The sequence below is a fragment of the Bombus vosnesenskii genome, unplaced genomic scaffold (assembly GCF_011952255.1).
Source record: "Bombus vosnesenskii isolate JDL3184/JDL3185 unplaced genomic scaffold, Bvos_JDL3184-5_v1.1 scf7180000013266, whole genome shotgun sequence".
In the NCBI taxonomy this organism is placed as follows: Eukaryota; Metazoa; Arthropoda; class Insecta; order Hymenoptera; family Apidae; genus Bombus; species Bombus vosnesenskii.
Window position 1 is genome coordinate 5841484 of NW_022882926.1, and position 26904 is coordinate 5868387.

Below are 26904 nucleotides of genomic sequence, written 5' to 3' on the forward strand. Positions count from 1 at the left end.
TTCATATATATCGTTTATTATATATTGTATATTATTGTAGCACGATGCGTTTGTGAAGTTCTATAAACTATTATAAGTAATATATCATAGTATAAAATCGTAAATCGTGTAAGGTGCAATATATAGCCTGTTGAACGAAACGACGCAGTAAACGTAAACTTGAGTTTCAGTAATCGACAACCAATAGTTGCAACCGCACAATCATATTTATTTACGTTTACTGCCTTGTCTCGTTGAGCAGACTATGTATACTTTCAGTTTTATTTCATTGCGAATCTAATCTATATGTATATATAATTTATGATTGTACGTTCGCGCGTAAATTTTATAACTTTAGTTATAATTTACTCTTGTCACATGTCGATACCTGTGAGCGCAAAATTTTTAAAATTTATCATTCTGTAAAAATAATCAATTAAACATCGATATGTGGTCATCAGATTTGGATAGCAGTATAAATCCTCGAGGTGGATTTTTGGAAAGTTTCAACAAAACAGACGGAACAAAAGAGCGTAAAAAACAAACTATTGTTCCTGCTATGATAGGAAATTTACTTTCTTTTTCTTCCACTGACGAACCAAAATTATGGGAGATCCCGGCTCGTATGTTTATGATTGTCGGATTAGTACGCAATGTTGAAGAGACAACAACAAAAATATCATATGATATTGAAGATGAAACAGGTTTAATTTAATTAATGTTTATTCCTTTTTCTAAGTTTCTTTCTTCTTGGTTTTTAGTTTTCTCTGTATTTATATATTTAGGTACTATCACTGCACTCAAATGGTTAGAAATGGATAAAAAGACATCAGATACTACAATGCAAATAAATACATATGTTCGCGTAGTTGGTTTTCTTAGAGAACAAACTGATAAGCGACATATTTTAATTTTACGAATGTGGCCACTACAAACCTTGAATGAATTAATAAATCATATTCTTGAAGTTACTTATGTTACACTGAAAGCTAGAATGATGGCAAAAGATGTTACAACATTAGAGAAAGAGCAAGACAATAAAAATGATCTAAATGGAGAAGCTGCTTATTATGGAATGTCAGAAGCACAAACTTTAGTTTATAAAATTATTCATGCACAAAATGATACTGAATCTGGTATTGAAAGAGATAAAATTAAAGAAAAAGTACCAAACTCACTTTCAGGGCAAGTAGATGAAATTTTAGATTTTTTATCTTCTGAAGGCCATATATATACAACAAGTTCAGATGATTATTTTAAAACAACTTAAACAATTAATATAAGCTGAAATTTTTGTCTATTTATCACAAATATCAAGGTCTTTTGTTCAATTTGTAACATATCAAAAGGATAGATATAATACAACAGTAGTAGTATATGTGCTATGTAAATGAATGTCATTTTTTTTAATTTTTCTATATATGCATCGATTTCAAAAAGCAGTATAAATTTTTTCATTTACTTTCACTCTTTGTAGGTTAATAAATGTTAATGTGAAAACTTCTTTTCATTAATGTATTATTTATATTATTCATTATTATTATTATTTCATTAATGTATTATTATATTTATAAGAACTTCTATTTTTAATATTCAATAAATTTCTTAACAATACACAGATTTTATGTACTTATTATAAAAACTGTAATGAATTATTTTTATTATATTTTACTGCAAAATTTCATAACTAATATTTTATAATGTCTAAATATAGTAATACGTGGAAAATTGATAATCTCTTTTCTTTTTCATTTATTTTTACCAAAATAACTGATAAAGTATAACTCATCTAATTATAAAAATTTTATTTCACTATAAGAATTACATTTGCGCAAACTGTGAAAATTCTAACCTAAACATTAACCTTTTATTACTCAAAATCATCAGGTTTGACAACCTCAAATAGTAGAATGTGATCACTTGCAACGGTTTGTGCATTTTGTTTAATTCGTATGATATTAATTTAAAAGCAAAAGAGCAAAATGAGATACGCGCAACTTGTGATGGGACCAGCCGGTAGCGGAAAGGTATTCTCTTTCTCTTTTAATAAAAGAATTCAATAAAAGTTTTAATAAAACTTATGAATGTAAAGTATAAGTATACAAAAACGATGCGATTGAAATGTGCAATTAAATTAAAATGAACGCATAATTACATTAATATAAGTATTAAACAATACACACATATTTTTTATTAAATATGTATTATATTACACATTAATATTAATAATTTTTTTATATAGTCCACTTATTGTTCTGCTATGCAACAACATGCAGCCAGTGAAAGACAAGTAATAGAAGTAGTAAATTTAGATCCAGCAGCAGAATATTTTGATTATGAACCTTTAGTTGATATAAGAGAATTAATTCAGTTAGATGATGCTATGGAAGATGATGAATTACGATTTGGACCTAATGGTGGTCTTGTATTTTGTATGGAGTAAGTTTATGAAATAAATTTTACTTTCTGTATAAAGATTATAGTGAAGTTAAACATTTTACATTTACAGTAAAATTTTATTTGTAGGTATTTAATAGAAAACTCATCATGGTTAGAGGAAAAATTAGGTGATGTGGATGATGATTATATCATCTTTGATTGTCCAGGACAAATAGAGCTATATACACATATGACAGTCATTCGTCAATTAATAACAATGTTGCAAAATCTCAATTTTCGCATATGTGGGGTATTTTTAATAGATAGTCAATTCATGGTTGATGGATCAAAGTTTTTGTCAGGTACAATGGCTGCACTTAGTGTGATGATTAATTTAGAATTACCACATATTAATATCCTTAGTAAAATGGATTTACTGTCAAAAAGTGCAAAAAAGCAACTAGACAAATATTTAGAACCTGATCCATACAGTTTATTATCAGACATGGAGAAAGATTCTTGGAATAAAAAATACAGAAACCTCACTGAAGCAATAGGAAGGCTTATAGAGGACTACAGTTTGGTGCGTTTTTATCCATTAAATATAAAAGACGAAGAAAGTATGGCAGATATTAAACTGACGATTGACAATATTATTCAATATGGGGAGGATGCTGATGTTAAGATTAGAGATTTTGATGAACCTATTAATGACGACGATAAAGATGTAAACTATGATGCAAATACATGATAATAGCTTTACTCAATAAAATATTTTTATGAAATATTCTTTTGAAATTTACTTTCGAATGCCAATGAAATACAAACAAATTAAAATAAAAAGAATTTGTTTAATTAATTTAATTACCGTTAGCTTACGAAAATATCTGTACACGGAAATGATGGAATATTAACACTATAAGGATTCATCGTTCTAAATGTGCATTTATCGTATTAAATACAAACATTAGGCATCCAAATGCCAGTGTCGATCCGTGAGCAACAATAGCACTTCCTTCCCACCCTTCTTCTAAGTGATCTTTATTTTTTGTTTCAGACCTTGTCAAGTTACATTTACATAATACTCTTTTCTTCTCTATTTGTTTTTGAGTCAGAACCTTTTCTCTTATTATAGCCTTTACTGCTTCTGTTGTATCTTGTTCCTTAGTCAATAATTGGAATTTATCATCAGCTTCTTCTTTTATCTCTTCTACGACGCCTGTATAGTTACAAGAATATAGTACATTATCAACTACTGTTCCATATTCACTATAGTTTAATAATTCATAACGTTTGGTACTCTGTAAATAAAAGAATACAGATAGATAAAATAATACATCTCATAAGATATTTAATGAAAACAATACATATTGAAATCGTTATCCATTATTACCTCGTCGAAAAAAATAATAGCGTGTTTTGAAGATGTAAAGCTACAGTTACCATAATTAGATAAAACTAAATCACAATTTGGTCCACTTCCAATAGTAAGTGTTTTATGAACCATAAAAGTTGGTGGTTTAGGTTTGTGATTTAAAGAAAACAATGCCGCTCTGGCCCTTGTTTGGCAATTAATTATGTCATAATTTTCTCCATCTGGATCTAAAATTTGTTCTAATCGTTGTAATGCCAATGCTTCTAAAACTGGTCTTTCAAGTAACTGTATACCTTCTTTTACATCATAACCAAACTTCTCTGCATAATATTCAGTACTAATGTCATCATTACAACTACTTTCAGTTACATTTTCTTGTTCCACATTTTCCTCATATTTAATGCTACTTGTATCTTCTTGATTACTTTCACCCTTTATTTCATTGTTTTCTTCAATCTCCTTTTCTATTTCCATTGGTTCTTCCAATCTTTGCACTTTTGTATTTTCTTTTTCTACTTTAGGGAGTTTGTTATCATTATCTTCTACACCCTGCACTTTAATATTTTTACTCACTGGTCTTATGACAGCATCATGGTAAAATTGTACAGGATCTAATTCTGGTGGGTGTTCATAATGAAATTTTACAGAACAGGGTACCTTTACTCTTGTTCGACCTTCTAATTTTATCTTTGTTCGAAAAAGTGGATTTGCAGCACGCGCTTTACGTAAAAAATCTAATTTTACTGCATGTTGATCTATACGTTGATTGGCATATTTATCCCAAAGTTTAATACGTTCTGTCACTCTACACGAGGTTAATAAATTTTGATCTATGAAATGATTTGGATGATTAGGACACATCCATCTTCCAATTGGAAAAGCAGTGAGCGGTGGGTCTAAACAATCTTGATGAAAATATAATGGACAATAATCACATGCAATTAATGGTGCTTTTCTGCAGCTACGACCACATTCAAAGCACAAACGTGCTGGTAAAGGTACCATTAAATTATTATCTAAACAGTGACTTTTCCCTACTGAAAAAAAATCTTATAATTAATAATAAATTATGTAATAAATATCTATAAAAAATTAAATAATATATACCATTATTACTTCCACTTTGTTGTTTTCCTCTTCTACCTGAAACATAATCTACTTTATTACTACCAGGGAACATAATTGGTAATTGCAATTCTTTAGGCAATTCAAATTCTCTGGGATTAACTAAAGATGCTGCCAAAGCTAACACTTCTAATGCAGATTTTTTTTTATTCTTTTCATTTCCTTTAGTATCTAATAAATTTCTTTTTGATGCACATCGGCAAGCATAGCACAACCATTCTCCATTAGGAATATCTGCTGGATCCACAGCTGGATAACTGCAAATGATTATATACATAAAATTCAATTCATTTAAACAAAAAATTAGATTCAGTAAGCATTTTTATATTTAAAAATAATATTACTAAAGCCAGAAATATTGAATCTCATTTCTTTCATCTTGAAGTATCCAAACTCACTGGCATTGCAAATGATATGATGCAGGGCATTTGTCACAACATATAAGTTCTCCTCCATCTCGACAGGCATCACAGATATCATGATTGTGACCACGTCCTCTTCTTTTAAAATACGGATGCTTTTTCTCTTCTTTGTCCTTTTTATTTTTTGCTGTTTTAGAATCTTCTGATACAGGTGGTGCTATAAGAGCTTGAATTTGCTAGCGACACAAAAATTAATTATATAAAAAAGAAATATTTAAAAAATTTAGATATGCATAAGAAAATTGTATAATGTAATTTTTCATAGATAAACGAATTATATTTCATTCTTACTTACTGGCATTAAACCACCGATCATTGGAAAACCATATTCTACAGTACCCATTTTGAAAGTAATTTTTAATTCTTAATGTTATAAATTTTTCTTGTTCAGCGTAGCATTTGTTTAACTACGAATTATATATTTACTCTCCCTTTTCATTTTTCATATCTAAGTTGGTTATGTATAAAACTTAGAAAAACAAAATATTAGATTTATACACTTAATCCTTGCAAGATACTGTAGATTGTGCTGTCCCCTGTATAAGAATTCAAAATTTCAAAGCAAATTTATGTAAATTTCATGATATATTTATTACTTTATATTTCTTCCATACAAATATAAATATTTTATACATTCACATTCTTACATTATTATTCTTATATAATGATGCTTAAAATATGTAAAACTCAAGTATCTGTATTCTCTAATATATTTCTTACCGTGTACTGCTTATACTTTTTACTATATGCTTAAGAAATGTGTTTTTCTATATATGATTATATTCTTCTTATACTACATTCTTGTATAAACTATACTATATGTATATACATACTTCTTATTTCAAATTAAGAGAGGTGAAATTTATGAACCAATAAAATATAAAATGTTTTTAAATATATTTTAATTTTGTTTGTAATAAAATAAGAATATTAATAAATGTTATAATATTATGATACCATATTAATAAAAAAACATTAACTCTTTTAAATAATTAAATAGTATAAGAAAAAAATTCATTGAAATTGTACACATAGATTAATTAACACCGAACTTTGTTAATTATCTTAAAATAGACTTTTTATTATTTTAATTGAATTAAACCCAAATATCATAACATGTAAATATTATGAAAAATATTGTCTATTGTGTTATTGATTATGTAGTATAATTGAGCGAGGAGTTCACTGTCCAGCTTATATTCATTATTTGTGATTGTCAGGAAATATTTAAAGAATTTGAGGTTTAAACGAAAGATATACATACGTATACGTTTTACTTGCATTTGAATAAACAAAATTATTAAAATATTTATAAATTATATAAAATTTCAAAATGCTTCGAATACCTACTAACACCTTAATTAAAAGACAAATACATGGAAATGCAGAAATAGTAAAAAATTGTAAAGAAATCAGGAATCGCAATCCACGAAATTTAGAACGTTTAAGAATCGCAAGGAAACCTATAGGATATACTCTTGATAAACGTGAATGTGGATATTGGCATAAGTAAGATAATTACCATAACATAATTTTTTCTATTATAACCTTAATAGTGTACTAAGTTTTAATACTGTATCTTTTTAACACTTGTGATCAAAATTTGGATAGGTTGGTTGTACATACCACTCAACGTTATGTTGTAGCAGAAATATGTCATTTTGAAAATGGTCCAGTTATCACAGTATCAAGTAAAGATTGGGGATTGAAAAAACAATTATATAGGTTTGTAGACACTATAAATACATGAAATAGAAATGCATTGATTTGAAATTTGAAATTGCAACTAGCAAAAGAAACGATGACAAAGATTTCTAGATCTTTTCTAGACTTACGTAGATTATTTGATCAACTTATGAAAAATTTTAAATTGTTAATAATTAAATACTTTTCAAAACTAAAAAACCAAATTAAAGTTATACAAATTATTTCAGCACAAATGACTGTATAGCATATAAGTTTGTGGGACGTATGCTTGCACAACGTTGCTTAGAAAGTGGTATATCTGAAATTTATTTGAATAAAACTTCTTTTGTTATTGGAAAGAAAGTACAATCACTCATCGATACACTGTTAGAAAGTGGAATTTGCTTACAAGAACCAGAGCAATATAAACACCCAAGACCTGGGACCATGAATTATCCAGAGAAGCCTTGGGAAACATATGAATAGTATTCAGTTATGTATAAATATTATATAAAAGTATATATACAGTACACAGCAATAAATATAAGTTGCATAAACTAACAGATTTTGAATTATGCATTTCGTCTATTATAAAGTAAAGTAAAAATAATAATAATTTTCAAATTTTGATCTTTTAAATTTTATTACAGATCTTTTAAAGTTAGGAAAATATTTGAGGAAGGATATTCAAAAACATGTTGTCTATTTTAGTATTATCTGTCTTTATTATTTAAGCATTTCTTTTAATTGGAATATGCAAATTTATACAGCATACATTATATAAAGATAGCAATAAATAATCATGTTAATATTAAATAAAATTTAATTTATGACAAATACAATAAATCTACTGTGCTCAATAATATTAAATATGTATAAGTGTGCAGGATTTATCATTACTACACTAGTAACTATAAACTAAATTAATACTACATATTAGGCTGACTTATTTTGCATGCTAATAAAAATATTTCTTTACAAATATAATACTGTACTAATAATTGTATCATAATTGTAGATAAAATATCTAAATAGTTCAGAAAATTTATGAAGTCTTTTATTTTGTTTTTCTTTTTAATTTATGAAATCACAGACCGTGAGTCATTTATGAATCTTAATTTGGTTGAGTTAACTTCATAAATAACTGTACTGTATTTATAGCTTTTATTTTTATTACTGGATTTTGTAAAGTGCACTTATATTTATTGAGACTCTGTAGAAAATCCTGCACATATGAAAAAATAAATCTATATATTACACTTTAAACATTAATAATACTTCAGTCTAAAAATTAAAATTTGAATTTTGAATACCGGTAATAGGGCATATATGTCATTGTTGAATAATATTAAATTCATAATTTTTAAGATGCAAGCAGTGTTTTTAATCATTTAACTATTTTCAGAATTTTAAAAACCTATTTGTATTCATTCATACATCCAATTTTTCATGAGAAACATCTATAATAGTATGAAATAAAGGATTAGTGTGCATATTTTAAGTTAAATATGATATAGCACATTTTTTAAATGATGATGATAATAGGTAAGCATTTTACTAAAGTATTTTGCTAAACGTTTGTTATAAGTTTAAGAAATGTATATACACAGTATAATATTCCCTAATAATTGATGTCTATCTGAAATACCGAGGAGAATTGTATCACAAAAAGGTACATAAATTTTTCTTATGAAAGTATAAAATAAAATTGAAATTTTATTTGCAAGTATGAATATCTACGCTTTTAACACAAGTTTTGCATTCAACGAAACAACACCAATGAAATTTGCACTCGCATCGTTCTCTAATGGTTGATTTTTGTGTGTTATATCCTCGACCGCAGCAAAGAAGATTACATCCATCCATACCGGATGATGTTCTGTTGCAAATTCTTCCGTGTGTACCTAATAAATATTTATTTTTTGTAAAGAAAGAAAGAAATTTGTATAAGCATAGTCTCGTGTAGTATTTATTTAATATTTTTGAAAACTATCAAAAGAAATTAATAAATTAATCATTTAAAGTTTTTGAATAAAAATTTGTTACCTAACGATCCAAGTGTTTCATTAGGAAGACAATAGTTTGGAGATTCATCCAAATAAACTAGATCATTCGCAGTAGGTAACGAAAATCTTGGATCTCGCATAGACAGACGCCCACGTCTATTTACTCTCACTTCTGTTGCCCCATCGTATTTATCTAAGAGAAAATCACCTGTAAAGATGATTAATATGTATTTATAATATTATTCTATTATCGCAACATTAAAAGTAACTACATTAAAAAAAACATACCAATTTCTCGGAAGGAAGCAAGTTGCTGCCAGCAAGTAATTAAGCTGCAACTTCCAGAAACTCCGTGACACTTGCACGTTACTTTGGACCGTTTTATAACAGCCTTTGGAAATTTGTTAATTTCATAATTATTAACGCTAATGATTTCTTTGTCTCTATTTAATAAAATGCAAATAAAAAAGAATGAAATTTACCCTGCGTCCGGCTTCGTTATTATGAAGATTCATTAAGCTTCTGCCTTGTTCTCTACTGCCTCTTTTAAAACTTCGCTCACGTTCTTTCACATCAACGAATGCTTGTGTAAATCTAAACGGATAAAATCTATTAGAGAAAGCTCTCGATGAAAGCTTTGAGCATATTAAACATTGACAGTAATATACATACAGATCAGGAAGAAATTTAAAACAGTTAGTGGAATTAAAAAAGAGTTTGCAATAATTACTTGTAACCGTATTCGAGATTGTCTCCGCAGCCACCCCAGATCCAGTCTCGCTTTAGATCTCTGGGTCTGCTGCTTCTAGAACATCCACACGAGGATAATTGTCCATCTCTGCAAGATCGGCTAATCGAATATACCACTCCAGCAGCTGTGATCGCATGGACGAACGCAGTCTCTCTGCTTGCTAGGAAAAGGAACGCGTCCGTTTAAGTCTTTTTTTAGCATTTAAAGATATGCCAATAACTGCTTAAAAACTTATTTATAAATGATAACATTTTAAAACTTTTATTTCTTTAAAAAGAATCCTTATCCTTGATCGATCCATGAATTAGTGTAATATTCTTCATTTCTTCCGTACTGTTTATTGAAACCTACCTATCTCTTGATTGCAATAATGAGATCATCGCATCGTGATGTGTCTCTTCGTAAATAAGAGGTTGTTAGGAAACAAGTATTGCCAACAAAAGGTCATTGACGAAGAAAGAAAGAACTTGATATAAGTAGCTTGTATAAAAGTGTTTTACCTATTCTAAGCATAGGTCCGAACACTGACTCATCAGAGACAGTGGAGCAATTCCATCTTCGGTCGTGAAATTGATGCTGGCACTCGTGAATTCCAAATTTTGCACCCTTCGCAACACTTGGCATGTGATCCACGGACAACTGGCATAGCTTCCCTTGGCCTTGCGAGAGCCCTTTTAGCCCATGACAAATGCTCGATGCAGCGACGTCGTAGGTTTCTATCATCTGAGCAGTTTCGAGTTGTGGAAAGTGTTGCAGGCCGATGTTTCTGAAACGATCACGGGAAAAAGCGATGCAAACGTTAGGATAAAATCAGAACGGAAAAGAATAGAGCGATAGATTAAGATATAACTTTTAGATCTAACTTTAAGATGGAGTTGATATAATTTTTCCACCAAGCCAATATGTACCTCTGTTGAATAAAAATTAAATCCATCATTTTGATTAACGTTAAACATTAACTGTACTGAATATTGTTTGGGATACTTCAGGGTAGCGATTAACAGTTAGTAGCGTTATTCAAATATCACGTGTATTTTTACATTGTTTCAGTTATTTTATATTATATTAGAAAATTTCAATACGAGTTTTACAAGGATAATAAGTTTCAATGGAACCTCGAGCGAGATCTATTCTTAGCTCGAACAAATAACTTCCAACGTGGAAGCTTGTCCGATATTTGCAAAACCCATCTCGATCAACCACCCTTTGTTGAATACTCGACGCCCCCTTCTTTTCCAAAAGGCGTGTATAAATTCGGTCGAACTTGCAAAGATTTGTTACGCTGATTATACAAATTTGGAGCTGAAAAGCCGTGGGCGAAGAACGGTTCTCCGTGCCGATTTTTAATGGTACATTTGTGAGTCAACCGAGCGAGATGATGGAATGATGCCGTCACGGACAGAAGTCAGGGGGTCTCTAACGGATCTACCAATCTGAAATTCGAAACGGGTGCTCGTAAAGGTTTTACCAACGATATAAGCATGAGTATGAGTGTATGCTGTACACACTTGGATGCTCTGATATTGCCAATCGAATACATAAAATGCAGTCTAGCGACCTCAATGCGCAGGATTGATGGGCAAAACGTGTAGGAAACAATAGGAAAGTTATGTCATATATAGCGTATATATATGAGGATCCGTGTTCGATATTTTAAGGGTAGTAGAACGGGTTAAAGATCAACATGTAGTGTACAAGTTATTGGATATTCCCAAGTATCGAATCAAATTAATTTTCTCGTTCGCTCTCCTTACACTGCGATGAAATTTGCCCAAACGTTAAACGATGCCTTAAAATACTTTGAGTATAGTATTTAGGAAAGTAGATGAGTACTAAATTAATGAAGATTTTTACAATATCAAGGCTCTAATCATTTTCACTTGGAAGCAATATTCCAAAAGATAAAAGCTAATTGTCAAAATTTTTTAATTGTAGCTTAGAAAGAGATACAACTTGTCCCAGTTATGTAGACCACTCTGTGTAGGAGATATCGCTCCTGACGTTAAGCAAACTGTATTATTACATCTCAGATGTTTCTATGCCGTTGTTTACTGCAGTTTCTAATCCCTTTTACTGGGGTGAAAGTTGCGCGTGATACTATCCCACGTAACATACAGTGCTTGAAGACATCACCGATAAATATTAAAAAAAAAAGGTAAACGATTTCAAATCAAGCAATTTGACTTTCATGAATACAAGCTTGAAGCGAAGTCACTCGAATTAAAGAAGCGAATTAACTAATCTGAACGAGATTTAGAGGATTAAGATTTTCAACCATTGGTCTCATGGTAAACTACACTAGGGTATGCATAATAGACTGCATTAATATTCCGGAACACGTTTTGGTTGTGATATATTATCAGCTTTGCACTCCCCTAAAACAATGACGCAGGGAATCATGGGAGGGGAACGATAATATTTCGAAGGATCCTGCCCACGCAAATTCGTGGGGCACTTCGTAGGCCGTGCCGTCCCAAAAAGTAATGCCCCGTGTCTCTTAAAAGATTATACCGGCAATCGTATGGTTTTACGTACCGGGTGTTCTAATTGAAATATTATATTTAATTTTAATCTCCCGTTGAATAAACTTTGCTATTTCAATTCATTGATCTAATCCTTAACTCTGTCAACATTTGGACGAAGAGATAGAAATGGGGCCAATTTTAATACGTATCCACGAATTTAATGATAAATTAATTCCAATATAAAGTAGAAATTTACAAAATTTTACTTTGCACGAGATTCGATCGTTACACATTGAAATATCAATCAATTTAAATATAATTTTATGTTCTATTATCCTAAATCGGATATGTGATAATTTTTTTCTGATAAACATTGAAGAGCGACGTAGACTTTATTCCTCAGAATGCTCAGGTATACGTTATCCACCTTATTTTGCGTAGGAGTAATGTAATCGATCCGTATTATTTTAGTGTTAGCAGAGACGAACGATTGAGATAATGATTACTATTAGCAGTAGTAAATTATCAACCATGAAGTACGATCTCTCCATTAATACAACTAAAAATATACATTCCTTCGAGACTTTAAAAGTTACTTTGACTGTGCTCCTCATGTAAGAAATTCTTAAAGAAATGACTGTGAGTTTATGAGGATTTTATCTTTGCTTGCTGAGGATGAAAAGGAAGAAACATGGGAATTTAAAAGTAGGCAAAGTTTCATGCAATACATAAATTATTTCAGAATGAACAAAAATTTTATCGGTATCATCGTTATATCGGCAAAAAGATCAAAACGGAAGAGAGGAAGGAAATAAAGTAAAGGAAGAAGGGATGAGGAATAAAGGAAAGGAAGAGACCATTTTGGAGTAACACATACCTACTTTTGTTTCTACGGTTCGAGCAGGAATTCTTCGTTTTTTATGTTACTGTTTTTCCTATTTCTCGTTTTTTTTTCGCTCAACATGCACGTATCATTTCGTAGAAATCTAAGAAACGAAGAATAAGAATTGATCATATTACAAGTGAAAGAAACTATACGCTCGGTGTTAAAGCGAATCGAGCGAATTGCTAACCGATTTCTAGTCTAACATCGAACGAAAGAAACTAAAACATCTAGTGGAAAGTATCGTGTCGCGGCCAACAATGACGCCACTTTCTTCTCACGTGGGACGAGAAAAATGTCTCGAGGCCACCCTTTAATCTGACTGTTTCGATATCGTCGCGATTCACGGAGAAATAGTGCACCGGGAATAGCCTGGTGTGAATCAATTCATTCCTGCACTTAAACACACGCACATCGCCGTGTGTCTGGAATCTAATCTGGACGCTGGCTCTTAGTCGTGACTTAAGGGGTTGTTACGTTGATACTGGAGGGTAGATTAGCGAGAGAAACGCGCATTTTTGCGAGAAAATTGTTTTATCTTGCATAGACCATTGCTCAAGTTACGCTGTATCTTATTGCCGACTGAAATGTCGTGTAATTAATTCGCTCACGTAAAACCGTAAGTCATGGAAGAATTCAAGTCTGCCATTTACGACGCACAGAGTAGATACTCACGTCGAGTCTGTTCGCTGGATAAAGTATATAACAAGGATATGTGGCGAATGAAAAGTTGAATATACAAATTTTTAAGAAGCAAATAAGGTGGGAATTCACTGAACAAAATCTGTATCTTTAAGACGGAACTCTTTGGTTTTGTTAAAGTACATAGAAATTGCGCGAATATTGAAAGTAATTTATTAAAAGCTCTTTGAAAGATCTCTCAAAAGCTCAGATCTAATTAGGATGTAGTAAAGATAAAATTAAAACGACCAGAGATTACATCCATCGAGTTCTTAACTTAAGCTCAGATAAGACGGATTAACTTTTATGGAAATCATATGAGTCCCGCCCAAATGATTAGGCATTTTCTTGATCAGAGACGCTTAGCGATGAGATTTAGAAAAAAAAACCACTGTAATGACTGAAAGGGTTATTGATCATTTATCAACGATCGAAATCTATTAGTGTCATCTTTTGAATTTTGAAATGGGAAGCAGTGTAATGGAAAAGTTGGTGGCATTTATCAGCGATCAAAAGTGTTTGTTTCTCGACATTCTTTGTTTAAAATTAACAACTTTAAATTAATTATAATCCACTTTCGATACTCGCAACTTTGACATATTAGGTAGAGCCTAGGAAGAAAAATTGAACAAAAATTTATCAAACGAACTAGCCCTTTTTCATTTAACTCTTATTTCATTTGAAGCTTCGTTCAATTAATTTTAGACTTCCTTCGTTTTCCTTTCTACTAAAAATATTTGCCATTTCAATTCAACTGGCCAGAAATTTCGACGAAAGGAAGGGATTTAGAAAAACATAAAGAAGCTTTCACCGAAGCAGAAGAAAAAATACCATGTTCCCAGTGATTTCCAAAAATCCAATTACGAAGCGGGGCATGAAGGATCTTCACGGATGAAAATTCCACGCCATGAAATCTGTACCGATCTCGGAACTATTCAATGATTTGTCATGGACGTGCAGGGGTGGAAGTTAGGGGTGACTAAGGCAATTCAGAAATTAGACACACCGTTGTCGGGGGTACTTTGAGAAAGAGGACAGCGATTCTATGAAAAATCCTTCGATCGTGTTCCCACGACGCGATTTCGTCTCGCTGTATACAAAGAGCTATAAATTATGGTAGTCGTTGCGTGGGCAATTTTTGCGGGAATTTGATGAGGGTAGAGAACCGTACCTTTCTCTTCACGACATATTAATTTATCGATTATCGTCCTGATACCCCGTACTTGTGTTCTTCGATCTGTACCTTGAAGATTGCGCCGAGTAATTAGGCAATTTTGCGTAGGGGTTGTGAATTTCACGCTTACTCCTTTAGGGAAATCTGAATTATTATCTGCATTTAATAGCAAACATTATGAGGGAATGCACATTATAACGTTTTTACTTAAATGTTTGAATATTCGTAATTATATAAAAATTGGATATTACATTCGTAATTGAATATAATCAGTTATATCTTAACGGTATCGAAATACTCGATATTGGAACTTTAATTTAAGAGGCTGGTAATTCTACAAAAAGGGATACTCACATCCATGTTCCTGGTACAGTCAATGCTACGACGATGAGAAGTAATCGCGAAATAATGAGTAAGCTGCTGCAAACTGCCATCTTGCCTGCAAAGTAATTTCGATATAAGTATTAACTTCCAAATTGTCTTACCATTTTTCTCGATTAAGTTCTAATATACAAAAGATAAGACCAAAGAAAAAAAAAAGGCAGAATTTATATATTACGATATGGGATACACATGTTGTCGAATGTATCTTGAAACATGCAATAAATCGTCGACAATAAAAATACATATCTCCGTTAAAAAAAATCTCTTTAAAAAAAAGTCAGAGCATTCTATTAAGTTTCTTCCACCAAGTGAAACAACTTTCGTGTGTAAATATTTATTTGCATTTGCGATAGCGTGTATGCACTTGAACGGACCCGTTAATATTCGAGCTCCATTAAAAACCGTGTTATTCGAATTAAAAATAATTTTCACGAAACACAATCACGAAGAGTATCTGCTAAGACCATTTCACAAGGGAATTCCAAACAGTAACACCAAGTGCTTCACCCGGTATACAAAATGAGTACGTGAGTACACGTACTAGTATATACAATATACATATATACGTGTATACCAGTTCTGTGGGCTGCAAGCACGCCGTAGCCTCGGCTTGAAACGAAAGACACCTAAGTCCAGGCGATTATGGTACATCGATTCGACATTACACCTTGCTTGCTCCTGAAGCGACTCACGAGAGTCCTCGGTTCTTGTTCTCGGTCCAGGCCCCAGCCATGTACGCGACTGGTTAATAGAAACTACAGACCTGAGTTACGACTCGTAAACTCTATAACTTTTCATTTTCAACTGTTACGCTACGGTGACACGAGAACTATACCTGTTGATGAGTAGAGTCTAGCGACAATATTGTATTTATGGTTTATGGGTATACTCTCGCCTTGATTGCACATGGCGAACGTACATATATCTGTTTGCAAGCGTTGACTTAGATTTGGAAAGTCTGTAATATTTTTAATACGTATTGCTATCAAGTTTCGTGACTTAGTAGAAAGGTGGTTTTAGAATTATAGCCTTACTTTAAATTTAATTCGGGGCAGATTCTGTTTTGATGGCGGAAATAATAAATTTTCTGAATTTTTTTAGTGTAGTCATTTTGATCTGTTGGTTTTGCTAGTATCAAAGTGGAATGTCTGGAATTTTTCAGTAGAAAAGCCATCATTGGCCAGCCAAACGGTATGAATTTTATGTTATTGAACCTTTTTGATTCTCATGAGAACATTAGTGGGAAATATCTTAATTTAGACATCGAGAACTAATACGGAGGTATTTATATTTTCAAGGTCACTTTTATCTTCGTAGGCAAAATACATTATTTATTAACTACTTCGAACAGTTTAATTTTAGCAAGATATAAATACTTCTTTCTAAATCTAAAATAATCACGATCTCATTTTAGAATGGCGTTGCATCTCAAGGTCTTGGTAATCGATGACAGGTTCGTATAAAAAAGTATGCCTTGGGTCTTGTTCGCGAGTGAATGATCTTGGGTAACCCGATCGCGGATCAAAAAGTTCCGCTACTGGTTTTAAAAGAAGCGAAAGAAGAGGCGCGTCGTTCATTAAGAAACGCTGCGCTGTTAAATCAAAAAGCTCGGCCCGATTATGGCACATCGATTCTTGCGTTACACCTTGCTCGACCACGACGGGTGGCTGTTGCATTCAAAGTTGCCCGCTGCGACTAGTTAATATATGCTACTCGCTGAAGTTACGAGTCGTAAATTTTGTAACTTTTGATCCCGGCTTGCTATAATTTCAGTGAACCGACCATGAAACAAATTAAACACGCTTGCGAACGGGAGCTTTTTAAAGGAACATGGTATCCTGTCGTCAGTTGCGAAATGTATGTCAGCAAATTACCGTAGGTGTAATGTTAATTTTAAAAAATGAGTAAAGATCCAAAGGTACATGCAGCACCTTTATGCGCGAACATGTAATAGTTTATTTGGATTGGATTTTATTAGTAAAACTATAAAATCGTGTATATCCGAATTAATGCAATGTACCAAAGTTACAGGAGCTAATGGGTCGATAAATTTTACAATCAAAATTTTATAGCAGTTGCCGTCTATCTAGCTATTGAAATATAACGTTTTCTGATAAAATTATTTCTCCTAAAACTCCGAGGTTTAGAAATTTATAGCACATATTGTCAAATGTGTCTTTTCACTACTGGATCCTTCAATTACCAAAAGTTAAGGTGTTATAATTCAGGTTTAAGAGTTATATGATGACTTTCATGACTGAATATAAATTAATTGCAGCCGGTAGGTTTCAACAAATGGGATAGGTATATTTTTTACCAAGATATTTATGTTTGAAACTGGATAGGCAATAAATTTAAAAATAACATAGCGTACTATATCATTTAGGGAGAGAATATAAAAATTCCAGGATTCTAACAGGATTTAAAGCTTCTAGTATACTAGAAAAGCACCCTGTATATCCTCGTCTATCTAACCCACGCGATCGAGCAGAATATTAGCCGGTGTATAAAATGCATTTGTGATCACGACAGGAATGTAAATGGCGTACTTCAGCACGTCTCTCGCGGGACCGGCCTCGAATTATCAGCAATAAAGTATCTCGCTGGCGTGTTGAACAAGACATGACCGGCGGTAGTGCAAGCACCGCTACATTTGTTGCTGAATGAGTTGGTCTTCGTCGGTTGATCGTTGATCCTGCGCAGCTGGATGGTACCACGCTGGCTATAATGATCGTAAAAGATCGTTGATCTAATATTAAAAGCGCACACGACGTTCCGTGGCTAACGGCCATTGAAAAGAGGAAAAGGAAATCTGTAAAGTTTCAAGAATCCTCGGCTCGCGATGATAATTAGGTACAGATCTTTAGGACCGCGAGGACGTCGTATCTTCAATCGTCGCCTAGAGATACGTTCGTTAATTTTGCCAAGCGAAAATTTTATTTCAACGTAGATGATTTATTGTCATAATTAGTCGTATAATCATTTTGTTATTGACGTGCTTTTTCGATAAACATTTATCGGTCTACAATCAGAATTTTGTTTCATCATGACAAAGATCGTAGTTTGTCATTGTGATCTAAAAGTTATGGAAAAGTTATGTATATAACTTGCAAGTTGCATAGAGGATTAATCCTTATTAATTTATTCATCGAGTTCTCTTAATCTTTTTAAGATAAATTGAATTTATACAAAGAACTAGGAATCGTATTAGGAAAATGTATTTATGTACAACTTTTAACAAATAAAACGCGTCAATATCTTTATCTGTACTTTAGATAGTAAATTTAAGAGCAATCTGGACGAAACTGTAAATATCATAAAATCATGTTTCATGAAGCTATATTATGATCGTTTCATCGAGCTATGTAATAATTCATATAATAATGAAATGTATGTTTTTATGTAATCTGGTTGAGACGAATGGATAAAAAAAAATTGACATAAAATGTAAAACATAATTTCATTACTTTACTATTGCTGTTGGCCTTGTAGAGAAGCGCAAAGCAGCCTGCTTCCACCTGACCAGGAAACATTATCGTAACTTCACTGCCGATAAACTCACTGAAATTCTACGGTACACGTTTGCCGGCTACGAATATCTAAGGGGAGAGTGAGAAAGAAGAAGGCCAAGAATTGATACAAGCGGACGGGAAAGCATTAACATCGCAATTTAATTCCTGTTAGACTCGTAATTACATGCGCATTTCAGATATGTATATGTATAATACGCTCATTCGGATTGCGATTAGCATTGGTTTTGGAATAGTGTAAATGTTTTGGGAAAAGTGTAAAATATATTTTTATTAATTACGTTGCTTCCAAACATAAGGAAGGAAACATAAATTCTCGGCTCCTTTGAAATAGTCTTCTACGATATGAAAGTATCCTGACGTATAATCGTAAAATTATGATCCGCCATAAATCATTGTCTAGATAACATCTACTTGCTATCCTTTTCAACAATATTCGGTAACCGCTTTGTTTAAAGGACAGCGCTCCAATTTAGGAGACATCATGACGGCTTTATGCTTTACATCTTTCAATCCTATCTCGCGGTTCTACTAGACATGCAGTTCAAACCATTAACTTTATTACCAGTTTTACTCAAAAGGAGATGTCATACATAAGTAAATCTCGGTTGGCATTAAGGATATATACAATGCTACTCTTTGTTTTATTAATATAAGATACTAATACAACAAATATTTTTAACACCAAGAATATTACATAACATTTTGTATGCACTTAGCTAAACTGTTGATAGAATACGATTCAACATGGCTGAGGATCCAATGACATCTACTTCAAACTGGATTTTCTAAAAGAAACGCGCTCTTAAACGAAAGAACTAGATTCTTCCTGTTCAACTTTATCTGTGCACATAGAATCACCATCGATCACCATCAATCCTACGTTAGTGTTTTCGAGCTGTGTGCTTGTAGCTAATCTTTCCAGATCGTAACGTTCGATTTATATGACATCGAATACTTTCGAAGTACACGGAATAAAGTATTCCTTGGACGATATTCTGCTCGACGCTAGCGTATGCGATATGCAAGCCTGTGTTTTTACATTTTACAGGGCCATTATTCCACGTTCTTAAACATTCATAAATACCCAGACCACTTTACACCCAGGTAAGAGCGGATCGTTGTTTTCCATGGCAGGGAAAAGGTATGCACGTCGTTGCATCAACCTGTCCTCGACGAGTCGGACCGGGATTTTCACGAGGAGCGGCAGGACGACTCGAGTCCTCTTAACGAAGTTGCTGGATAGGGACGATACGAGAACACATTCACCGTACGCGTGCATGCGAGAAAACGAGAGCGTGCTTACTCGGCTTGTAGACTCGAGAGGAGAGAAAGGAGGTGCGTACAGAGGACTTCAGGTGAGGGACAGTAGAGAGAGAGAGAAAAAGAAAGAACTGAAAGAAATAATGGTGGAAGGGGATGAAGAGAAAGTTAAAGAAATTGTAAACATACGAGAAAGAAACAGGAAAGAAAAAAAGGAAACGATAATGTTGAATGGAAAAAAGGAGGCTGAAAGAGAGAAAAGAAAAGAAATTGGATAAAGATCTTGGGGGGAAGCGAGCAGAGGCCGGAACGGTAGAATGTCGAACGGAAAAGGGGAGAATAAAAATGAAAAAAAGGAAAGAGGAGATAAAGAAGAAGATAACTGATCGAGGTAGGAGGAAATTATGAGAAAGAATAAAGAATGAATTAATATAATGAGAGAATAAGTCGTTTTGATGTAGAATATACGAAATTTTTATCCGGATAAAATTTTCGATGATTAAAAGAATTACAATTAAATTCATAAGTCCGATAAGCTAAGTATTCTCACATTTTATGCCGTTTACTGCTTCTGCTATCGCATGGGATACCTGTGCGATGATACGGCTATTATAGGATTTCAGTAGGTTTATCGGCGGCAAATTTATGATGTCTCCCAGTCAGGTGGCTGCTAACTGCTTTTATCCTTACTTACGTATGGAAATGGTAAAGTAATACGGATGCTTATTGAATTAAGCAAATTGAACTCGCTTAATTATGATGGAAATAGTTGTTTAATTGGAAACATATAAATTCGAATTAATTGCGATATCGATAATGTATATGTTTTAACACGCATACTCGTTATTTTCGCTGGTATATTTTAAAAATTTGTCAAAGAAAGATCATATACTTCAATAGTTACCAAAATTAACGTGAACTGAAATCTGATTAATCACATAATTATCAAATTCGTTTGGCGATTAAATTTACAACAATAAAAGATTTTTAAAAAAGGGAAAAAAAGTCTTCCACCTACAAAAGGTTCGTTGCAGGATGCACAATGGCAAGGCGCAATAGTTAGACAGCAGTACGATAAAACACGGATAATCATCGGATGAGAAACACCGGGCCTCGTTAAAAGTGTGCAGCAATTAATCTGCCTCGGGTCTCGTAAATCATTGAGCGGCGATCACAGAAGGGAAGTCGTGGATCAGCGGCGCGAATGTTCATCGATCGATCGAAGCTACCTCTCAAACGAAAGCTTACCTTAACGGCAATGTTAATCGATGTCGAATACCAACGCGCACACTGATTCTTCGCTAACGAGATCCGATTACTGACAGTGGCGAATTCAACGTCGAGAATTCGCATAAAATCCGCAGTTAAGCCACTTTTCAATGACGCACGCATAACTTTTTGTTGATTAGACGAAATGAGAGAATAATTACCGGATACGCAAAGGATTTTTTTAAATAAAAGCAATAGTACCTGAACCTTCTTGTGGAATTTACCTAATATTATTAAAATACCTTTACAAATTATCGATTCATTAACAAATTCTTCCGTACTTTAACGATAGTGTTATTTGTGATATTATGGTAAAATAGAACTATGAAAACAATATTGTAAAAAATTATCGTTTAAATTAAAAATGAATAATTATCAGAATAAACAGAGCACTAAGAATGACTAATAGGATAATTACGAAATACACAGAGCTAAAGGAAACGGTGTACGAGGTGTATGATATGAGTGATATCCCATTAATTCTTATCGTAAACTTCTCAATCAACGTTATTCCGCAATCTACACCGGACAACTTTCATCGTCTGCAACCATATACTATCTATGTATATCTGCTAGTACGAAAGGCTAGCGTCTTGCGTATCTGTCGTATAGCAAGGAAGTTACTTAGCAAAAGCTCAAACTGATGAGATAAGGTTGCTTGGTGTAACCTGCGCCTCATCCATAACCAGATATATGTTACGATAACGGAAAACCAAAACGTAACAACTTCTAAAATATTCGGTGGATTTGAAATGCCATGTCCATAATGAAATGCAACAGAGATCGTTTCTGTAGAACTTACATTTTGTTCGATGAGATACGTGTGTATTTCTTTCAGTCGCTTCTTTTTAGAATGCTTTCAAATTTTACAGATATCTAGAATATCCTGTGCTCCAATTTCACTCTGGTTTCAGTTGTAAAAACCATACGGTACATAGAAACCATAGACAAACAGTTTTAATGTTTTAAAAACTTCAATGTAAGATTTAATATAGGATTGAAACTTAGTAGAATGCTTCTGTTCATCTCTGTATAGTTGACTTAATAGTTCTTCGTTATTGAAATATTAAAATAGTCACAGTCCCTATATTTTCTGCTTAGAATCAATTACATAAGCCATGCATGCTTTTTTTAAAGATCCTACGAATATATCAAAGAATCTGAAAGCTAATGTAATTAACCCGTCAACTGTTTTATTGCTCACGGCTCCGGCATTTCTCTATTTATGCGGCGCGAACGTAACAAAACCAGATAGATCAGTTGCATTTTTCGCACTATGTGAACTAGTTTCGATAACACCGGCCATTTAAAATTCAACGAGATATTGTTCCCGGAATAAATTGTCTTGAGTCGAGCCGCCATCGAAACGCGATTTGATATTACGATATGCGTATCCGTTTGTCAAATGAGCATTACAAAGATTCTAATCATTTTTGCAACGGGAAGACATTCCAAAGGATATAAACTACTGATTATCAAATTTATTTACGTCATTTAATCGTCATGTTTGAGAGAATCATTAAAGAACATATACCACTATACGTATGTACGTCAATTAAAAGGAAAGAAAAACTTAGATCAACACGCGATAAATTTAAATTAAATTGAATTTGCGATATAAAAACGAAATAAAATTTCAAAAGCAAGGATGTATTATTTAGCTGTCGGAATGACTTTTCAAATTACATAGTCTTATAAAGGGTTAATGGGTTAGAGGGTTAAATAGAATAGGCTTTCTATGTATTTATAATCCTATCGATTTTAGTTTCTAATTACAATATTAATACGTTAATCACAAAGGCAAGGTTACATTATCGATAGTTAATTATCATAGCCCATTAAACCGATTAAACGATTACTCACCGAACCAGGTGTATCCAAAGTCGTTAAGGACGAGTTAATTATTGCCCCAGTACGATCGGGCAACGTTTCACTTTTTTATGGACGAAAGCCACACAACGCCACTTACTTTTTAAATTAATACCGATAACACAACTCGTGTCGGCTCACTTTCATCGAATCTCTGTTCAGATTTCCGGTTTTGCCGGGAAACCCATCATTTTTCACACGGCACAATTCATATCTCATCTTCAGCATCGAAACATTTGATCTTCACAAATACAGCGGAAGAAATTGTTTTCGATGAACAAAATTTTTCTTTTATCTTATTCATGTCCCTATATAAATATTACATGATATAGAATCGTTATAATATACAGTTAGCGATAGTTTGTTTCGAAGATAAGCGAACAATTCATAACTAAAATTAAGATTATAGTACCGTCACAAAATTCTTTGAAAATAAAAAATTGAAGATTTTCAATAATAGGAAAAGAAAAAGGATTATTTAATAATCAAATACTTAGATACACTGCCAACTTTTTTCTAAAACAAACTTTGATTACGCTTATCCGCATTAGTATGTTTAAAATATCTCACGGTTTCCTTTGTCTTCAATCATTTCCATCATGAATTCCGGCGATAATAACGACGCCGATTATACAGAGGGTGTAAGGAAACTTTCGTAAGTCACCGTTGATAAATATAAAAAAGAGGAATCGGCCGTGAAACAACGATCACCTGTTAGTCAAGGCAACCGGACGCGGAAGTGTCATCGAAAACAGTCACTCGAAACACCAACGGGTAAACACATTCTAATTCTCCATCATTTCGTAAGCTCTTCAAACACCGAAAGATTTCTTGTCACTTCCCTTTCTCGAGGCGTCCCCGACGAACGCTGTGGTTCACCGTGCTAAAATCCTCTCGACCTTCTTCGTGGCCCTTCATTCTCGTCGATTCGAAAAACGAAGCGTCACCGGAGCTGTTACGTGCAACTCCAAAACAACTTTACTCTCCTCCGGTCGAACGTCTTAAGAATCACCATCCACGTTGACTGGAAACTTATTTTAAAGTGTCCTTCCTGTTCACCACTTTGAGATCCCGTAAACGTTACGAGACCAGGGGAGCAGAAGGAAACAGAACCATATTTGGCACGTGAAATTCCAGCACGATCGAAAGAATTTTTCAGGAGCAGGAATCGAAAGAGGTTTCCTTTCGTTCGAAGGAGACTTTAGACAGAGGTAGGCAGGATCGGTAAAAAGAAGCCGGTCCCACGGCGGATCGGTTGTTGGATCATCTCGAGGACGTGTGCTGCCTCGTGGCAAGAGGCCAGAGACCGAGGAACGCTGCGAAACCGACTTGGACGACGTGTTACTGCGGAATGGTCGCAGAGTGCAGGCAGAATCCACGAGACCGTGGTACGTTTCGTTCTCTCCCGCTGCCTTGTCTCTCCTGCACGCCACGGGATCGGTCTCTCCTGCTCGTTCTCCCAAAGAGGGAGCCCCCTCGACTAGCGATGGCCTTAAGGCACCTCGAATCAGTTGAAACTGGCACCGCGAGTTCTCCATTATTGTGATTATTCACCGATCGAATGACAAAACCGAATAGCTTTGATTTATCTTCTATAATATGTAGCTCGACATATGACGAATAACGTTGAAGATAAATTGTAGCCAGTAGATCAGTTCGGATAAGTATTCTTTTTGAGATACTTGTCGCTATTGAATTTTACTTAATTGTCGAATTTCTTGAAAGATTTATGTTACCTGTTTCGTTGAATAATTTATCGCGTTAACTGCCGGGTAAATTTGATGTGCTAACCAGGACGTCAAAATGGTATCACTTATTTCAGTAAGTTCAGCGTCGCGTTCGCGGAATATATGAAACATTTCTTTGAAATGTGAGTCTGACAAGCCATTTTGCCTTATCATCAATTATCAACCACATTAAAAAAATGCATAATAAGTAAACATATCAAAATCTCTTATTGGACGTACATTTAAACAATTTTTTAGTAAATTATAAATGAATATACTGTAACAGCTCTGTTCCAGAAATTGTTGAATACCTGAACTGACAATTCTTATAAATCTGAAATAACTTATCAGTTGTCGGAAAGGTACATTGAATCATGTGGAAATTACTTCAATTAATCGGTGACTTCCATGACGTCAGTGGAAGGTCTAGGTGCCGGTTACCGGAGACCCCCAATGCCAGTCAACGTGTCAATATACGTGTAAATTGTTTGAAAACTCGTGATATAGGAGAAACTGAATGCCCATCACTACCCTCGACGGAACTCGCCGGCTGCTTCTCTCCCCTGTTTCCCTTTGCCTTTCTGTTTCTCTCCTTCCCCTCTTGCCGCTCTCTGGCCGGTTCATTGGTTCATCGGTGCACCGGTCCAGGCTCCGTATTCTTCTCTCTAATTATACCGTTACGTGCAATCGCTCGTGTCAATTAGCAGCTCTTTTTTTCCTGCCCGAATGCAACCCCTTCTTTCGCGAAGAACCCCGAGGAGGATTTCGATTCGACTTCTCCTTTCTTTCTTCTTCTCTCTTTTTCCTTCGAATGATTCCGGAGAGACAAAGGGGTGGTTTCGTGATCCTTCTCGTTCGACAAAGATTTTTTTAGGAATTCAACAAAGGAACACCAACGAACGAATGTGGTATAGCAAAAATGAATCGAAAGCCAATTTTCGAGAACACTTTATTTATAAATTTCTGAAATAAATTGAACAGTTTCTCCGTTATATTTTTAAAATTATTTGTCTAGTAAATCTTTTAAAAAACCAATGTACAACTCACAGAAGTATTCAAGAAAGCAGTCGTATAGAGCAATTAGAAAGAAGTAGGGTATCTAAATAAAACTTTCATAAGCAAACAATAAGACGTACTATCAAGGTCTTGATACATGTATTAGTTAATGAAGCGAATTCATATAGTAAGGAAATTCTGTAGTGGTATACTACAATACGTATACACGTAATCATTTTTATAAATTTTATAGATCTTTACATTTTTAGAAATTATACGCCATTATTCCTTCTATAATGTTTAAATACTGATTATAATTTCTATAGTAAAATATAATATTTCACGTATCACAATCTCCAACTGAAATATGTAACCGTCTGATTGCTAGATAAACAACTGGCTATAATTTGCATATATATACAATTAGCGATCTGCTGATCCAATATATCAATCTTTTAGTCGTTTCGTTATAATAATATATTATTATTGGCTTCATATGATTATCGTCTATACTATATTAGCAAAATGGCAAACCTATATTTATTCAAATCATATCTATTATAAATCGATATTTCTATAAAATATTTTACGTTACTTTTCTTTCAAAATAAATATAATTTATTACATGCTAGGTATGTAGTACAATAAAAATACTAAGTATGAAATACAGCAATCCTTTGTATGTATATCAGGATTAGTTGAAGTACAATGTTTAACTCTCAGTGGAAAAAAGAATGTCGATACAATTATCGCCTTTAAAGGTAGTCTCCCTTCGGAATGAAGTTGGGTCATTAGTAAGAAAGGCAGAACTCTTACTCACATCGATGAACACGATAAACCACTTGTTTTACATGTAAACACGTTCTGCTCTGGTAATTGAACGGGTTCATTCTCAGGTTCTTCTACCTATTATCATCGAACTGACATTGAAATAGCGGTT

General features: G+C 33.3%; 5 protein-coding genes across 8 annotated transcripts; 3 read left to right on the forward strand and 2 right to left on the reverse strand.

Annotated features, from left to right (window-relative positions):
- Positions 1 to 190: 190 nt before the first annotated feature.
- On the forward strand, positions 191 to 1474 carry LOC117230132 (replication protein A 32 kDa subunit-like). The gene is made up of 2 exons (XM_033487254.1): positions 191 to 683; positions 765 to 1474. The coding sequence occupies exons 1-2, from the start codon at positions 428 to 430 to the stop codon at positions 1247 to 1249; spliced, it is 741 nt and encodes a 246-aa protein (XP_033343145.1). The 5' UTR covers positions 191 to 427; the 3' UTR covers positions 1250 to 1474.
- Positions 1475 to 1745: 271 nt separating this feature from the next.
- On the forward strand, positions 1746 to 3147 carry LOC117243549 (GPN-loop GTPase 3). The gene is made up of 3 exons (XM_033511148.1): positions 1746 to 2006; positions 2222 to 2418; positions 2506 to 3147. Exons 1-3 carry the CDS (start codon positions 1962 to 1964, stop codon positions 3107 to 3109), a joined length of 846 nt encoding a protein of 281 aa, XP_033367039.1. The 5' UTR covers positions 1746 to 1961; the 3' UTR covers positions 3110 to 3147.
- A 57-nt stretch (positions 3148 to 3204) lies between these two features.
- Positions 3205 to 6128, reverse strand: LOC117243548 (PHD finger protein 12). The gene is made up of 6 exons (XM_033511147.1): positions 6001 to 6128; positions 5576 to 5816; positions 5257 to 5456; positions 4841 to 5115; positions 3752 to 4770; positions 3205 to 3659 (listed from the first exon to the last, which is right to left on the reverse strand). Exons 2-6 carry the CDS (start codon positions 5621 to 5623, stop codon positions 3285 to 3287), a joined length of 1917 nt encoding a protein of 638 aa, XP_033367038.1. The 5' UTR covers positions 5624 to 5816; positions 6001 to 6128; the 3' UTR covers positions 3205 to 3284.
- A 252-nt stretch (positions 6129 to 6380) lies between these two features.
- On the forward strand, positions 6381 to 7529 carry LOC117243519 (39S ribosomal protein L18, mitochondrial). Its single transcript, XM_033511085.1, has 3 exons — positions 6381 to 6789; positions 6892 to 7005; positions 7215 to 7529. Exons 1-3 carry the CDS (start codon positions 6614 to 6616, stop codon positions 7450 to 7452), a joined length of 528 nt encoding a protein of 175 aa, XP_033366976.1. The 5' UTR covers positions 6381 to 6613; the 3' UTR covers positions 7453 to 7529.
- Positions 7530 to 8647: 1118 nt separating this feature from the next.
- LOC117243518 (protein Wnt-5b-like) lies at positions 8648 to 25477 on the reverse strand. 4 transcript variants are annotated; one of them, XM_033511083.1, is made up of 10 exons: positions 23812 to 24681; positions 23236 to 23549; positions 17860 to 18032; positions 15281 to 15365; positions 10224 to 10489; positions 9703 to 9883; positions 9455 to 9566; positions 9261 to 9363; positions 9013 to 9180; positions 8648 to 8870 (listed from the first exon to the last, which is right to left on the reverse strand). In XM_033511083.1, exons 4-10 carry the CDS (start codon positions 15358 to 15360, stop codon positions 8683 to 8685), a joined length of 1098 nt encoding a protein of 365 aa, XP_033366974.1. In that variant the 5' UTR covers positions 15361 to 15365; positions 17860 to 18032; positions 23236 to 23549; positions 23812 to 24681; the 3' UTR covers positions 8648 to 8682. The 4 variants fall into 4 exon arrangements, with proteins under 4 accessions (XP_033366974.1, XP_033366973.1, XP_033366975.1 ...); XM_033511082.1 differs by lacking the exon at positions 17860 to 18032; XM_033511084.1 differs by lacking the exons at positions 17860 to 18032; positions 23236 to 23549; positions 23812 to 24681 and adding an exon at positions 25356 to 25477.
- Positions 25478 to 26904: the final 1427 nt, after the last annotated feature.